Source organism: Gopherus evgoodei, unplaced genomic scaffold (genome assembly GCF_007399415.2).
Source record: "Gopherus evgoodei ecotype Sinaloan lineage unplaced genomic scaffold, rGopEvg1_v1.p scaffold_37_arrow_ctg1, whole genome shotgun sequence".
In the NCBI taxonomy this organism is placed as follows: Eukaryota; Metazoa; Chordata; order Testudines; family Testudinidae; genus Gopherus; species Gopherus evgoodei.
The window spans coordinates 769144-786487 of record NW_022060049.1 but is presented as its reverse complement, the minus strand read 5'-3'; the positions used below and the strand labels follow the sequence as shown (position 1 = coordinate 786487).

Genomic DNA, 17344 nt, shown 5'->3' with positions numbered 1-17344 from the left:
GTCCCTGCCCTGGAGCAGTACTGTGGACACTTCTTGTTCTGATGAGTAGCAAACAAGTCAATTACCAGCATATCCCATTGTCAGAATATGTTGCATAGAATTGCCGACTATTTCCCATTCATGGTCTTGCAGGAATTTGTGGCTGACACTGTCAGCTGTCAGGTTGTGTATTCCTGGTAGGTGGGTCACTGATATTAAGACATTGTGGGAGATGCACCAGTTCCATAGCTTCAGTGGTTAGACGCACAGGGAATGAGATCTGGTGCCTCCGTGTCAGTTTATGTAGTACATGCAAGCCATGTTGTCCGTCATGACCTTGGTATGCATGATCAGCAGGAGGAAGTGAGTGCACGTGTTTCAGCCACTCTGAGCTCAAGCAAGTTGATGTAGAGGCACATCTCTGTTGGAGACCATTTGCCCAGTATTGTGTGACTATTGAAATGAACTCCCCATCCTATGAGGGATGTGTCGCTGGTCAGAAGGGATGGGAAGACTGAGCAAATGGGATTCCCATACAGATATTTATTGGGTCCTTCCACAAATTCTTCTGTTTTCCTTATTACCATTACACAAGCACTTAGAGAGTCTGCAGTTGGTATCGGGGCCCCATTGCTTGACCCTGGTGGGCACTGATAAAACCTTGTCCATGTCTCTATTCAGCCTGTAAACTGAACCGAACCATGTTTGGAGGCATCTCATATGTAATCTGGCATGAGCAATAATAACTGATGTGCCCACAGCCATGTGCCCCAGAAGCTGAAGGCAATGCCTGGCCAAGATTTGGGAACTGGATTGTATTTTCTCTATCAACGAGGAGAGCTTGAAAAATCTGTGATATAGAAGGAGTCCCCTCGACTGAATGGAGTCAAGTTCAGCTCCGATGAATTCTAGTCTTTGAACCCGTGTTAAGGTCAATTTTTGTTCATTGACCTGTAGGGCTCAGATTCAGAAACAGGTCCTGTGTGGTCTGAGTGACTTGCTGGGCCTCTGCCTTCTCAGGGCACAGTCTTGCACAATCATCTAGGTAGGGATAAATCATTATGACCTGAGAGTATAGGTGGGCCACTACTATTAGAATATCTTGGAGAACACTCTGAGAGCCAATGAGAGGCTGAAAGGGAGTACTCTGTACTGGTAGTGGTCCTGGCCCAGCATGAATCTGAGGTAACATCTGTGACTTGGTATGACAGAAATGTGGAAGTATGAGTCTTGAAGGTCGAGGGCCGAAAACCAATTGGGATGATCACTGATGGGGTGACCATCTTGAATTTCTGTGCTTTGACATATGTGTTGTGCGCTAGGAGGTTCAGTATAGGTCTCCAACCTTCCCTTTTCTTTGGTATCCGGAAGTAACAAGAGTTGAAGCCTTTGCCTCTGAGATGTACAGGCACAGGTTCTATAGCTCCTATGCTGAGGAGACTGTTTACCTCTTGACATAGTAGACTCATGAGATGGATCCCTGAAGAGGGACAGGAAAGGGTGTTTGGGAGGCGAAAGGGAGGAGGTGAATGGCATATCCATTCTGGATGATTTCCAACATCTACTTGTTGGAGCTTATCTGTTCCCAGGTGCTGTGGAACGGGGTAAAGTGGTCACCACAAGGAGGAGTAGGGTTTCCCACCATAAGGTGGCAAGGACAGTGTTCTACAGGCACCTCAACCAACCCATCAAAACTGCTGCTTCAAAGTTGAGGGCTGAGATGAAGACAGTTGTGGTCCTGACTCCTTTTGCTTGGGGAACCTTGATTTCTTACTCTGTGGCTCATAAGATCTCTGAGGCATGTACTGCGATGACTGGGGCTTAAACGGTAGCTGAGGGCTGTATTTTCTCTTATAGGCCAGCAAGTATATTCCTAGGGAGCAAAGGGTCACCCAAGAATACTTCTACATATGAAGGGATGCATCTGTCTTTTCGGTGAACAGATTCATTCCCTCAAAGGGAAGGTCCTCCACCGTGGTTTGGACCTCTTTAGGAAAGCAGAACAACTGCAGCCACGACACCCTTCTCATAACCACGGCCGTAGAAATAGATATGGCAGACACGGTGACACGTTCAAATGCGGACTGGAGAGATGTTTTTGCCATCAGCTGGCCCTTGTTAATTATTGCCATAAATTGGTCTTTGTGGGAGTTCAGGAGCTGATCAATAAAGGAACCTAGTTTCACATAGTTCTGGTAGTCATATTGGGCCAACAGGACCTGGTAATTAGCCACCTGGAACTGAAGAGTGGATGATGAATATGCTTTTCTGCCAAACAGGTCCAAGAGTTTCCTGTCTTGGTCATATAGGGTGGATTTAAACTGGTAAACTAGAATTGACGACACCCACAGTGATGGAATTTGGAGGTGGGGTAGGAAAATAAAAATTCCATTAATACTACTTTTTGCTCACCTGCTTGCATGTCGGCAGATGGACCCAGGGATCTGCCCTATAACTCTGGCAGGATCCAGAAGCACCTCATTAACTGGAAGGGCCACTCTGGCAGAGGTGGAAGAAGTGGAAGAGTTCAGAATGTCCACCAGTTTGTGGTGAGGCTCAGTAACTTGGTGCAGCTGTATTTGCAGGGCTTCTGCCACCTTCTGAGCTAAGTTCTAGAATGATTTAAAATGATGTACCATGGATGGCAGAGAGGGCATCACTGCCTCATCAGGTGAGGACAAGAGACGAGCTTGAGGGGTGTCTTCCCTTTCTGCCTCAGCTTCATCTTCCTCCCTCAGTTGCTCAGGTGGTTTTGATCCCTCTGACGCCACAGCTGAAGGAGGGTACCTCCTTGCCTGTTGGTATGTCACTCTAATGGCCTGGGAAGTTTGTTGCCTCAGCCTGCCAGGCCATTGAGGGCAGGAGCTGGTACCATGGCTGCCTAAACCATAGAGGCTGAAGGTTGGGCAGGTGGTACGCCAGGTGTCCATGATGAAATTGAGACCCGTAGGGCAGGTAGGATGAGCAGTGGGAATCCAAGTACTTTTGCTCACTGTCTGACTCTGATGAGGAGAAAGATGATGCGCAGCATGGAGAGGTCATTGAGTCCAATGCTCTGGGAGAGCCTGGTACTGGAGCCCAGGTACTGAATGGTGAGTCCGGTGCATCAGACACCAAGAGATCCATTGCACACCAGAAATCTGCCAGTGTGGATGCTGGTGCTGGTGGTTGTCAGTGCAGAGACGCTTGTACCAATGGAATCGAAGACATGGACCTAGTATTATAGTCTGTTGGTGCCAGGCACACCAGGTCAATGCTGATGACCATGTCAATGTAGCCTCCCCGGGGCACATCTTTCATGCCCCCGTGGTGCTGGTACAATTTTTCCTGTGCCCATTGGGTCTTTGGGCAGACAGACTTACTCTGTCAGTCTGGTACCACATATGCCCTGGGTACCAGTTCTAGATGGCTTCACTGCCTTTGGTATCAATGGAGACAGAGAGTTTCTGGATTCATCAGGGCTTGCTAGGGGGACACAGATCTTTTCTTAGTGGTCTTGAGTGAGTGGCTCGTCTCCTTGGAATCACCTGCCTTCGACATAGAAGGTTGCTGGGACCCGAGGTTGGAGGACCAACTCCATGAGCCGGAGTTTAAGCCTTAACTCTCTATCCTTCGAGGACCTGGATTAAACTGCTGGCACCAACCACACTTTTGCTGCTTCAGGGAAAAGCACAATCCACAAATGCGCTGTGTATGTCTATCCACCATGGGATGGATTCTTTGCAGATAAGGTACTTTTTGAAGCCTGGTGAGACAAGCATACTCTTGCCCAGGGGTGTCATCTCCCCCTTTCCCCCAACCGTAGTTGGCAGAAGGCAAACCCTTTCTTTTCTTTGGCACAGCCAACTAAAAACAAACAAGGTACTAAAAGAAAAAGGCTTCAAAGGAAGCAAAAATTTGCAGAACTATAGGGGATCAACAATCTGTGAACAGAGAGCTCTTAGCTCCATCTCTAGCCAAGATGGATTGCTATTGAAATTCTCCAATCAGCAGCACAGGGGCGCGTGCGCACACACCTACAGTGGAGCACACATAGGGACTGTATTCAAAGAAGCTATGGTTATGAATATGCATATTTATGTATATAGAAAAATGTGCTTATAACCTGTACTACAATTTCAACTACACCTCACAGCAGGGAGGGGGCACCTCCCATCCCAGGTGTTTATGCAAAACCAAACACAAGTAATCTATTGTACTACCCTGGAAAATACAACAAGCCATTAAAGATAATGGAACAACATGGGCATTTCACAATTTTGAATATCTGTAGTGACTGAAGAACAAAAACCTTTTAAAATGGAAGGAGTTTGAAATGAAAGCATGTAGAAATTGAAGGAGTCTCCAAGCAGGAAGCCGTCTCTGAAATGCTGGAGGCCCCTATAGTCAGGGGTACACTAGGAAATTGTTCAAAGACCAAAAGGTAACTTGTATTAGAATAGGGATTTTATCACTTATAAAAGCATAAAGCCTGAGGTTGCAACTTTGTTTGCTTCCCTTACTACTTCATCTTTGAATCTGTGGTTTTTCTATTAAATAAATCTTTGTTTATTGTTTTTACCCCCAAGCAAATCTCCAGAGTGCAAACTGCGTGAAGTGTATGTGCCAAAGCAAGCTCGGAGGGAGGACTGGTTTCATGCCTTTAGCAGTGACGAACCAGAGGGAAATGGTCCAACAGCTGGGCAATTATGAACTCAGGAACGATGGAATTGAGGAGACAAGGTGCTGGAAGGGCTGTTGGTGTCACCCTGAAAGGAGTAACTAGGCTTGTAAAAGCCAGGGTGAGACATTCTACTTGTAGATAGGCCACCAGCATCAGATTCTGAGCCATACCAGCACAGCATAAATGCACTCCAAGATTACAGGGCAGGCGGTTTCAGAATCCCTTATTGGTCTGCATGATCCCCAAGACATCACACTAGTACTAGGAGATGTAAATACCCTACTCCCACAGATGTGTACAGCAAGTTTGCACTCACTTGAAGCACTACCTCTATGTACATTATTGTACACATTTGATACTCAAAAATGGCTTCCCAAATAAAACTTCTCTATCAGAAATAAGAGCAACTGATGTATTAGCATCTGCTAGCTGGCAAGTAAACAGAAACTTATCCAATCCCCATTCCTCTAAAGCAGGGGTGGGCAAACTTTTTGGCCCAAGGGCCACATTTGAGTATAGAAATTGTATGGCAGGCCATGAAAGCTCACGAAATTGGGGCTGGGGTGCAGGAGGGGGTCCGGGCTCTGACAGGGGTGCAGACTCCAAGGTGGGGCTAGAAATGAGGAGTTCAGAGTGCACGAGGGGGCTCCGGGTTGGGGGAGTGGCCAGGGGACTGGGGCACAGGTGCAGGGGTGATGCTCAGAGGTGGAGGCTCCAAGCAGCGCTTACCTCAAGTGGCTCCCGGAAGCAGCGGCATATCCCCCCCCCCCCTCCAGCTCCTATGCAGAAGCACGGCCAGGCAGTTCCGCTGCACTCTGCCCTGTCCGCAGGCACCACTCCTGTACCTCCCATTGGCCGCGGTTCCTGGCCACTGGGAGCTGCAGGGGCAGCATGCACAGCGCCTGGCTACACCTATGCATAGGAGCTGGAGAGAGACATGCTGCTGCTTCTGGGAGCAGCGTGAAGCAGCCCCCGACCCTGATCCCCAGCTGGAGTGGTGCAAGCTCCAGACCTCACTCCCCAGCAGGAGCTCAAGGGCCGGATTAAAACAGGCATTGGGCTAGATCTGGCCTGCAGGCTGTAGTTTGCACACCTCTAGTCTAAAGCCTCTCTCATCTAATTTGTGTCCTTCTCTTCCCCAGAAGTTATCTTGCATTCCACACTGTCAGTACATTAAATTTACTAACTATGCATGGGCACAGTTCAGTTATTGGGAAATCAGAGGGAGAGGCCCAGGCTGCAGCTTTATAGGATCCACAAGGCAATCTCCTTGCTGCTCCCAGTTCTACAGGGGCCTCAGCATTCCAAGAAATGTAGTGATTACTGACGATCAGATCTTAGCAACGAAGAAATCAACACTTCCTGGGATAATCTCATGCAGTTCGTGGAAGCCTCCAATATTTATAGCTATTACACTAGAAGTATTACTGGCTTTGAAAATAATTCCAAGTTACATTTTAATTTAGTTTAGCAACTAAAATGCTTCCTTTCTTGTGTGGCAAGAACAAAGAGAAAGCAAATCTTCTCACCCAGCCACAACACAGAGCTGAGAGAGAGGAGGTGGTGCAAAAGTTATTGTATCTGGGGAGACCAGGCTACCTTGCTATTTCTAAGTTGCATTTCCCACCTACCGGACTTGGATTTCCCTGAAAAGCCTCTTTAGTTTAGGTGTACCAACCAGTTGCACTAATGTTCAAGTTCTTATATTCCTTTTTCTCTCTGTAATGTAGTCTCACTGCCTCCCTCCCACCTCCACAGCATCCTGATACAATCTCACAGCTGGCAGAAGTTTATGGACAAGAAGAAAGGGAATCTGCAAACAAGACTTCACACTTCCCCATTTCAACCTCCAAGATAGAGTTTGTTCTCCTTTGTCCACATTAGATTTGTTCTATTAGAAATAAGTTGGGTTTGGGTGTGCACATGATCAGCACTAACATACTGAACTTTAAACTAGAAGACCTTCACCATTTGGTACTTTGAACTATAAATGTAGGGCTCAGCCAACCCAACAAGAGATTGGAAAACCCAAGTGCTATGTGGACATGCAGACAGTAATGGATTTTCTATGAAGTGTGGCAATGACTATCAGGAAAAGGCTTGCCAAAGGTCTGTGTATGCAATATCTTTAACCTCCTGATGCCCTGAGAATCAGACCAATGTATTGTTATCAAGATCTTTGGTGCCAGGGATTTTAGCAGTTACAAAGTGCTATTTATAACAAAACTTAGCTGCCACTCCAGGCAAATATCTTAGCTACTCTCAGCCAGGCAGACAATCAATCATGTTCGATACCTCGGTTTTCCCTTTGCATGTACAAATGTTACATCAAAGTGTATTGGTACAAGGGATCAGAGGCAGAAATGGATGTGATTCTTACTGAAGCCTCCCAACCTTTCATGCACTGTGGAAGAGAATCTTTAAAAAAGCACCACCTGCATTTGGTCTTTGATAAAAAGTGTGTGATATTGTCCCAGAACCCAAGACCCAGAGATGGAGCTGATGGTTCTCATTTTACAAATATTTAACGATTGCTCAAAATGCAGACATTTCATAGGTAGCTCAATTACAATTAGAAGTGGTGGTTGTTTTTTTTCCAGATTCAGAAGTTTATTTAGACTTTAAGATCAAGAACTCTGGGTTTATTCAAAATGATAGCAGGTCTATATCAGACTTAAACATTTTATACCACAAGCATAGATAATAACACTTAACAAGTCAGCAGTTCCTATCGTTTGCTGATCTTGGTACTGTTTGAATAACCCTGTGACAGCATTTGGCAATCAGTTTTATACTGTGAATGAGACTATTGTGACCTTATTAAAATTTAGGAGGAAGGAAAAAATGGTTTTCAAGGGAGGTGCAATTTCCCCCCCTCAAAGTAGGTCTCTAAATCAGTGCACTATACAAAGAGTGGCCTGATTTCTAGACATAACCAACTTGGTGCTTAAAAACTGTAAAACTACATATCCTAATTCTCATGCAGTACTGGAGTTTTGACAGATGAAGCCAGTGGATCTCGTGACAAAAAACCTCTCCTTTCTAGGGAGTATTTAAAATGGTAAAGTATTCCCTACAGGTAGGGATAAAAAGTGCTGAAGATATTTATTGGCTCCCAGTTAGTAAAAGGACCACGTCTGTTGCAAAAGAAACCATACTGCTTTAGTGCTGCACTTAAAAACCAAACAGCTGTCAGAATCTAATCATTATGTTTTTATTTTGCAAATCTTGCTTTCCATTCTAAAATTCAAAAGGATGATGATGCACCTCAAGTGTTTCTTGGGGAATGTACAGCTTTCTGCCGTCTTCAACCTAAAACATTATGTAGAAAGCAGAACTAAGCAAGTCTACAGAACAAGACAGTTAAGCACAAGACTGCTCCCATAACAGAACAGTTGGGTCCCTCCCCTTGAACAAAAACAAAGCCAGCCGTATTTCTGGCAATGCACATTCAGGTACTGCATTTGAATAAGACAGGAAAAAAAAAATCAAAATCATGGATTATACAATTGTGCAGGACAAGTCACCTTCACACAAACATTCACACAGTTATTCTTGCTGCAGCTCCACTTCTACAGGTGGTGCCTCCTCCTCTACCTTTGCATCACTGTTTCCAGACTCTGTTACCTCACTTGGTTTTTCCTCTTCCTTTTCAGCCTGGTGTATCTCAGCTTCACCTCCTGCAGAAGCCACTGTTTCACCTATATTTTCTTGAGGAGGGGATGGTTCTTCTGTTGGAACCACTGCTGACTCTGCTGCTTCTTCTATTCCAGCCTCTGCCTCAACCTCAGCTTCTTCTGGTGGCTGCTGCTGGTCTACCTCATTTTTAGGCACCTCCTCATTTTCAGGCAATTCCTCAGAGGCTTTTTCTATTTCTTCTCCTTCTGCTTTAGTGGCTTCAGGGGCTTCTGTGGCTTCACCTGCATCCCCAGGACCTTCCTCTTTCATCTCTGCAGTAGCACTTTCATTAGCCCCTTCTCCACCACCATCACCTCCTTCCAAGGCTTCAGTTTCATCAACATCCTGGTCAACAATTTCATCTGTAAATGGATCATCACCCTGACAAAGAGAGGGGAAAAGGACAGCAGTCATTTGCCTGTAGTATGGTTTAAGTTTCTCCTAGAGGAAACCTCAGATATGAAATTCAGAGGTTTGCAACGGAGATCAAGTGGAAACGACAGATCCTCAATTTCAGGAAAGAACTGTGAAAATTGATCAAGTCCAGCCTCAAAGCTCCTATAAAAATTGTGCACTCTAAACTTTTATCATGAAAAGCACCCCAGGAAAGTGTTTTTCAAAGTCCCACGTCAATAGGCAATCTTACTTAGTGCTGGGAAAGCCTCTACCTTGCAGAAATGAAAACTGTATGCGACTCATGTACTGAAACCTGTTTAGGGTGCAGTCACCGAGGGGCTGGGGGAGGGAGGGTACACTCTTACGAACTGTGTGTGCTGCAACACCTAGGCAAACCAGGGGTGTCCAATCTCAAGTGGGAGGAACTCATCTTCTAGAAAGCAATTATCAAAATTTTCACCTTCTGTCCAGTCCCACTTGAGCATACAACCCAGTGGGAGAGATTTCTCTCCCACTGGGTGAGGTCTAGGCAGATCAACAACTGAAGTTACAGTTTTCATAGCACCCTATCTTTGGGAGCCAAGAAATCCAGGTATTTTTTGAAGTGTTGGTATAACTAATGATTTCAAGTGAAAACCCATCTTAGTAGTCTCAAGAATTGGTTCCGGCTCTCTCCATCCCACACTAAGTGATAACTAATTAGGTTTTGTTATTTCAGTAGGAGTTTTACTCATATTTTTCATAGGATGTCAAGGCCCTAAGGGTTTTGGCCTCGTTCAGCCTGAATAAGGCTGAGATCAGAGCTCATGTCTACTTCTTTTGGGACAGAGGACCTATTTTTATTATTTGGCTTAGATTGGGTTTCAGAGTTATCTGAGGGAGAATATTGCACAGCCAGTAGATGGACCGCCTGCACCGTTTGTTCTGGATTATGGTATGGTGGCTCCTAAACTCTCCTTCCCTTCCTCACAGATCACCTTGGTATGCAGGCAGCCTGCAACAGATGAAGTGTGAATAAGGAAGATAACATGCCAGTGGCAGAAATCTTGCCCAGAATCTAATTGAGTGTGACTAAGAGCTTTTGAACTCTTACGTCATGGTTGCGATGGAGGCAAGGAGAGAGTTCTCTTGCCCCACCAGTATCCGTGAAACCCTGCCCAGTGAAACTGTGCTGGGTGACAGACAGCCTAGTAAAACTGGGCCATCTTTGCCTAACAACAGTCAAGTGTTTCTTGTGAGGAGTTTTCTATTTCACGGACCAGAATGATCAGATTCAGACCAGTCTGGCTGCCTCCACAAGAGCAGATCCATGCAGGTGGAGGACAAACATAATGTCGTCTTCTCTGGCTGGATTTTAGCCAGCCAATCTTATCTATTGAGGTTCTGGAGGAACTCCAGGCTATACCCTGCGATCTGGACCCATGTCCATAACCGCCAGTAAAATCTACAGGGGAATATGGAGTCCACTATTGGTGGAGACTGTCACAGCCTCCCTTTGTAAGGGCAAGGTGCCAGCATCCCTCAGAGGAGGAATCATTAGGCCCACGTTCAAGAAACCATCTCTTGACGCTGACAGTCTTGGCAATTATCACCCTGTCTCCAGCCTTCCTTGGGGAAGGTTGCTGAGAAGGTTTTGGCGAGGCAATTCTGGCATTACCTGGAATCCTCAGATTTCCTTCACCCCTTTCAGTCTGGTTTTGCACCTGGGTATGGTACGGAGACCGTGCTGGGATCGGTCGAAGATCTCCTCCTGCTGATGGACAAAGGTCAGGTGCCCATGCTGATTCTTTTAGATCTGCCGGCAGCCTTTGATACCGTTGATCATGAGGTGTTGATGTGCCTGCGGACCCTGGCAGGGGTAGACGGAGTTGCACTTGAGTGGTTCCGTTCTTTCCTCTGAGAGATCCCAGAGGGTAGCACTGGGCAATTGCTCATCTGCCCCGAGGGCTCTCTCGTGTGGGGTACCGCAGGGTTTATTGTCACCCCTCCTGTTCAACGTGTATGAGAGGCCGCTAGGGGAGACAGCCTCGCTATCTGGGCTGCAGTGCCATCAATGTGCTGATAACTCTCAGCTCAAAGTCTCTTTCACTGGACCCAGAGGGTGGAGTCTCAGTTTTGCTAGTGTCTAGCAGAGACTGGGGCTTGGATGAGAGCTAGTTGGCAGAGGCTCAATCCAGATAAGACCAAAGTGATGCCGGTGGAACAGGGAAAACAGCTGCTCCCCCCATTTGAGGGGGTTTGCCTGCCCTGTTAGCCAAGTTTGCAAATCAGGGGTCCTGTTGGATCCTTGGCTGCTCCTGGATTCCCAGGTACCAGCAGTAGCCAAAAGTGCTTCTTTTCATCTTCGCATGGCAAGGAGGTTGCGACCTTTCCTCTCAGATGTGGACCTCGCCAGTTACCCATGCCCATGCCACCGCCAGATTGCATTACTGCAATGTGCTCTAAATGGGCATACCCTTGAAGGCAACTTGGAAACGTCATTGCAGGACGCAACTGCCTGCTTACTCAGCGGCGCTTCCGCATGGAGCATATTACACCCATACTCTGAAGATTGCACTGGCTTCCAGCTTCTTTCTGGATGCAATTCAAAGTGCTGATTTGACCTAAGAACCCTACCTGTTGTGGCCCTTTGTCCTCATGCTTCATCCTGACAGTGAGGATCGGCTAGGGTGCTCTCACTGATACTCCCCTCCTTTGATCTCGAGGAACATGGACAGGGCCTACAGGGAATGTTTCGACTCTGGAATTTGATTCCCCTGTTGGTCTGTCAGAGTTTGTTGACCTGCTGGGAAAGTTTCAGAGCCTAACTGTTCATGCAGGGTGAAATTCACCCCAGGCAGGTAGCCAGGATGAGGCCTAAGCACCACTTCAGTTTAACTAACGCCCTGTGGGACTTAGATGGTGCCTATGCCTTGTGCCTCCTTTTGGCACCAGGGTGAATGCCCCCTCAGGCCACTGCCTGAGGGCTGACTTTAAGGCACTGAAGTTCCTTTTGATATTTTGTTCCTTTAATTACGTTTTGGTTTGGATGATTAACTAATCTACATGTGCGGGGATTGCAATAAGGTACAATTCGTAAATTTTTAAAAATATATGAAAAGTGATAAACTGCCTAAAAAGAAAATAAAGACACCAGACCCAAGGCTCAGCCTATGCATAAGAAAGCAGAGTGGTATCTATGCTTCTCCCCATTGTATATTGAAGCAAGTTTTGTGACCAACATGCAGCACACACAGTGATACTCAGCTCTGTGCTCTGTACCAGTTCAGTGTTCAGGACCAAGTCAGCGTGTATCCCCACTGCTCTGTGGAAAAGCAAGACTAGCTGGTGACTTTCTTACTCACTCACCTTGAGATACTTTTCCAGCATTTTTACAATGTGCTTGTTATTTAGGACACTCTTGGCAACATGGAGACTAGTCTTCTTGAACTGCTCGGCTGCCATCTGAAAAGGAAACCGGATACTGGGTCAAGGAAGAGCTTAACAGAGATCAGTCTCAAGATGTTAGTTTCCTGCCCAGCTATGCTGTCAAGGAGAAATTCCAGATTCCAGCCCTGTTCTGCAGTGGCTGCTCTGCATAGGGTACATGTTTTGGCCTTGGGGATGGGGCATGCCCAATCTGGCAATACAAGCCCTGAAGAAAAGTCCATTAAGGACCCTCAACTGCAATGGTCACCAAAATGCAAGGCTGCAGCAATGCAGTAATCCCTAGTTAAAGCAGCAGATTATTAGGTCTTTTCACTACCAAAGTAAGTTTATTTCAGAAAATAAGACAGCTAAACAATTTCTGCTATGCTGTGCATGCATTTACATGCAAATACCATCAAGCAATGAGTGACTTCAAGCCCTGACTTTGAATTCTGACTGAAACTGCTCTCAAATTGAGGTGATCCAAATCAGACATGAGCATATCCTTCAAATACCTTACAGTAAAATCAGATGCAACAAAGTTTTAGGACTTTAAAATGAATGCTATCCGGCAACAGATTAAGCTGTCTGCACAAATATCAGTGCGCGATCTCCAGCAGACTGGCTAGCACCAAATGAGCAGGGTGCACTATACTTAGGTTCGGTAGGATTTGATTTTACACTGACAGAGGTCAGAAAATGTTGATTTCAGCTGACACAAGGAAACTGATGAAAAACAACAGCCAGTGGGCTTGCATCCACCGTGCACCTTGCCTTGTAGAGACTGAGTGTCACCAGCCCTGCAGCAGCACACAGCTCCCTCTGCAGCCCTTCACTCCTGTGACAGCAGGGCTGCAGAGGGCTCCCTGCATTGCAGCAGGAACAGTGACCCCAGGTCCCTGCAGGTGCAACATACAAGGAAAGCTGTGGTCCTGGTGGAATGAGCGGAGAGCCCCAACAGCCAGGGCTGCAAGAACAACGACAAACCCTCTGACACGGGGAAGGCCATCCCCTGCTGAATGTCTCCTGCCAGGAATGGAGCCATATAGTAGAGGGATGGCCTCCCCATGGCCAGGGGCTCATCTTCACCATAGTCCTAGTCAGAGGTCTCTGCTATGCCCCCCCAAGACCACAGCCTTCTCTGGACCTTGAGCCTGCAGGGATTGGGTGTCACCAGCCCTGCAGCTGTGCAGCCTCGGCCCCACACATCCATCAATTAGGATTGTGGAAACCACCCGGGGCAGGAATAGTTCAGCAGCACCTAGTGGCTGAGGGCTTATCCTCCTTGTAGCAGCCCTGACTGGGCCAGGACCACAGTCTCCCTGCACCTTGTACCCCAGTGTCTTGGACCTCTCAGCCATGCAGGGAGCCTAAACCCCTCCCTTAATTTCCAGCCACTGTAAAAATAAAAACTGCTAGAAAAAAATCAGTATCAATTGTCAAAATTAGAAAAAATAAAAATCAAATTCTGCCAAACTTAACCACACTCAGTAGCAACAAACTGCGAAGAGCAGGAAGTAAAGGAATAATGGACAGATATGATTAAATGCCAGTGGCATTTAACACTTCTGGAAGGATTTCAAAGGATCTCTCGTATTTTCCCCAACTGAACAATGAACCAACAAAAGCTGGGTGCTGAAGAGCTGTATTTAACTTGCATGGAGAGAAGTGATTGAAGCCTCTCTCTTTCTGAAAGAGCAGTCTTCGAAGACTATAGATCTCATCATTAAGGCTACAATTTTGTCAGTTACTTTTACTAAAAGTCATCGACAGGTCACAGGCAATAAACAAAAATTCACGGAGCCTCCGACCTGTCTGTGACTTTTACTAAAAATAACTGCAGACACTGCAGGGCAGGGGCAGCCCTTGCCGCAAGCTGTTGGGCAGGTGCTCAGCACCAGCTGCAGCCCCCGCCGTGGGGTGGGGGAGCATAGCCCCGACCCCAACTGAAGAAATCATGAAGGTCTGATAAAATCACAGAATCCGTGATTGCCATGACAAAATTGTAGCTTTACCCATCATGCATTGCTCCATTTTGAACTGAGATGAAGGGTTGCTGGAAGATGTACTGTAAAGCTCCAAGCTCCACTGTGGCCAATGCTGGTTTAGATGCTCATCTAACATCATGCCTTTTGTTAGAATTATTATTGTGCCTGCCTCAAGTGTTCTGACAAGGGAGGCTTTTGAATTTTTTATTAAGCAGCACTATAAAACAGTGGAACCTCAAAAAGAACCCTTGGTGTGTAATTTATACAGCATTCCTGAGTCAGAGCATTTAATCCCAAGAGAACAGGAAGGAAAAGCCAGACCCTCACAGAAATTACTGGGGTGGAGGGATGTCCTCTAACTTGTGTTATGCAGGTCAGACTAGATGATCCTGCCTTCTGGCCTTAAAATGTATGAATCCCATCCAAAATCTAATTCCTGGCCCAATAAAAGATCTGCCCTTAAGGGCCTGGCTCCGTATGTATCACAGTCATCATATGGAAACTTCAGCTCCTATCAATGATTCCATGGTTCTCAAATTCATTGACATACTGTGGGATGGCAGATTGCAAAAGGCAAGACCAGGTCTCACTTTCTTTGTAACCACTTCTATTCATCTTTCTCTCACTCAACATGTACTACAACCAGTGATGAGCTGCCAAAATATTAACAACTGGTTCCTTCCTCCTCACCCCACGAGGGGGTTGTGCCCCCCCATCCCTCCAAGGCTCCTGCCCCATCCAACCCCCCATGTTCTTTGACAGCCCCCTCCCCTGGGACACCTGCCCCATCCACCTCGCTTCCCTGTCTCCTGACTGCCCCCTGCCACCCTATCCAACCCCTCCTCTCATTCCTGATGCCACCCCAGGACCCCTGCCCCAACACTAATCCACCCCCCACAACTCCCCTGCCCTCTATCCAACACCCCCTCCCTTCCTCCTTACTATGCTGCCTGGAGGTGGGGGCCAGGCCGGGCTGGGCCACTCGGCTGGGGCTGGTGTTGGGACCAGAGCGGCTCAGCTGGGGCCGGGCCCAGTGGCTGGGCCGCCTGGCAGGCCGCAGTTGGAGCTGGGGCCAGGTCGGGCCGGACACACGCCGGCCGGAGTCGGGGTCAGACCCTGTCCGGGGTTGGGGGCCAGACCGGCGCCGTGCGGCACCTGGAGCCCTCCTTGCACCCCCGCCCCCCTGCCCCAGCTCACCTGCGGGAAGCCACTGCTTCCTTCTCAGCCCTCCCAGGCTTCCTGCACAAACAGCTGATTCGCAGGAAGCCAGGGAGGGGAAGGAGAAGCCAGGGGAGCAGGACGAGGCAGAGGCAGAGTGAGGTAAGCCTCACGGGACATCTGGTTCGAAAAGGGCTTCTAAATTTAACAATCGGTTCCCGCGAACCAGTGGGAACTGGCTCCAGCTCACCACTGACTACAACCCCTTCCAGATCAGCTGCTAATACCTACCTACCTACTTGCCAATACCTGCAGGAGAACAAAATCCACATGGCCAGTTCCTTCATCTTCCCACAACCGCCAGTGACCACAATGTTACTAGTTGGTTTTGCATTCCGTCAGGTCAGGTACAATAAGCCAGAAGATGAGAAGTGTTTCTAGCAGGTGGAAAGCAAGTCAGCATTCCTCCTTGCAAGAGCCCTCAGCAGTCACAAACCCTCAGCCCTTTATCTGTCCATTCAGCCAGTTCTCCAAGTTAAAGATGAAGTTACTTTAAATTATCTAATGAGTAGTTAGACAGAAGTGAGTATGCTTGCTTACCCTGCGGTTCCTGTTGTGGTCTGCTGACCTCAGGTGTCTTTGGAGCAGGTGGTTCTGTGCAGGAATTAACATGTCACAAGCCATACAGTGAGCTGCCTCAATCTTCTTGAAAAAGTGTTCCTGGCCGATACCTGGGGTGACACAGACAGGTCAGCCAACATTCAGAGTAACTGTTACCTCGAAAAATGTTCTGAGAGTCCCATCAACACCCTCTCACCGCTTCCATAAATAAATATCACAAAACTCCCTCTGGGATGTAACTGCCGGTAATTGACAGTGCTATCTCATCTCCTTTCAATTCCATCTTGCTTTCTGAGAACCATCCATGCATGTCATTCTAAGGATTTGAGAAGTCACTTGTCTCAACAATCTAGATTCTTACACATGCCCCACTCCTGTTGTATCAGAGCACATCACAAATATCACCACTTATCCTAATGCCAGACACAAGCACAAAATCACTGACTTTCCCTAAGCACAGAAGGGAACAGAATCCAGATTTCCTCAGTCCCAGGTAAGCGCCTTTGCCACAAGGTCAGCCTGCCTCAAAAGTGGCTTCAATGAGACACTTGCAAAGTCTCAAAGGCAGGACGGCACAAATGATTTCCTACGTTTTGGAATATTTCACTCTTCCTTTACCCATTTTCAGAAGCTAACAGCAAAAACCTGTTAGCTGGCTTAATGTTGGTCAATGCGCAACTTAATTCAAGTTTCAACAGGACCCAAGCTCCCTACATTAGTTCAAATGCCTTTTCATTAACTGGCTGTCTCTGAAGAGACCCTGCACCGTAGGAAAACATGCTTGGAATTGTGTGCTAAGCAAGACCTTATAGGTTCTGTGGCAATATGCTACTGTCAAAATGGGGGCAAGAACAAAACAGGAAGAAAAAAAAAACAATCCTACAGCTTTTAATGGAGTTAAATAGTAAAATGAACATAGGATCTGTTCTGTTCAACTGAATATTTACAAAGCCAATAAAACCCTTTGCTTTTGAACATTTTCCCATCTCCTACTGCCACACATCTTCACTGGCCATAGAACTCAGCATCAGTAACACTGCAGTGGAGTCTCACTAAACCATGCAGAGAATCTGCAGTCTCTCTCCACCTGATAGTGAGGCCTCTTATTTTTATAAAATCTGCCATGGCACCCATGTGTACTGTAATATAGCATCTGGAAGCAAGGCTATACTACAACTGCCTACAAAAATGAACAGAGCACAGAGTGACTCATTAGCCCTTTAAAAATGGATCTTGTTCACTTTCTTCCTAACTTTCAAAATGCAGTCATCTTTAGCAGATCTCCCAGTCATTGGGGTAAGATGGCAAGATTAAACTGGATACTGAAGCTGAGGGTGGGTGGCAAGTTTAACTTCTGTCTTACCCCAGCCCTCTCAGATAAGAAGTTTGGCCTGAGAAAGGAAAAGCAAAATGTGGCTCCTTTTTCCAATCCTCATCCAGCAGCATCCACAGT

General features: G+C 46.9%; 1 protein-coding gene across 5 annotated transcripts in view; it reads right to left on the bottom strand.

Annotated features, from left to right (window-relative positions):
• Window positions 1-7227: 7227 nt before the first annotated feature.
• The window catches only part of AKAP8 (A-kinase anchoring protein 8), a 31264-nt gene continuing 21147 nt past the window's right edge, over window positions 7228-17344 (bottom strand). For 3 of the 5 annotated variants that reach the window (XM_030545521.1, XM_030545524.1, XM_030545523.1), the window contains 3 exons: window positions 15871-16001; window positions 12065-12160; window positions 7228-8701 (listed from right to left, as the gene is read on the bottom strand). In XM_030545521.1, the coding sequence (XP_030401381.1) occupies window positions 8192-8701; window positions 12065-12160; window positions 15871-16001 (737 nt within the window). In that variant the 3' untranslated portion in view covers window positions 7228-8191. Of the gene's footprint in view, window positions 8702-10373; window positions 10566-12064; window positions 12161-15870; window positions 16002-17344 lie in introns of all 5 variants that reach the window. The other 2 variants (XM_030545522.1, XR_003998155.1) reach the window with 2 other exon arrangements.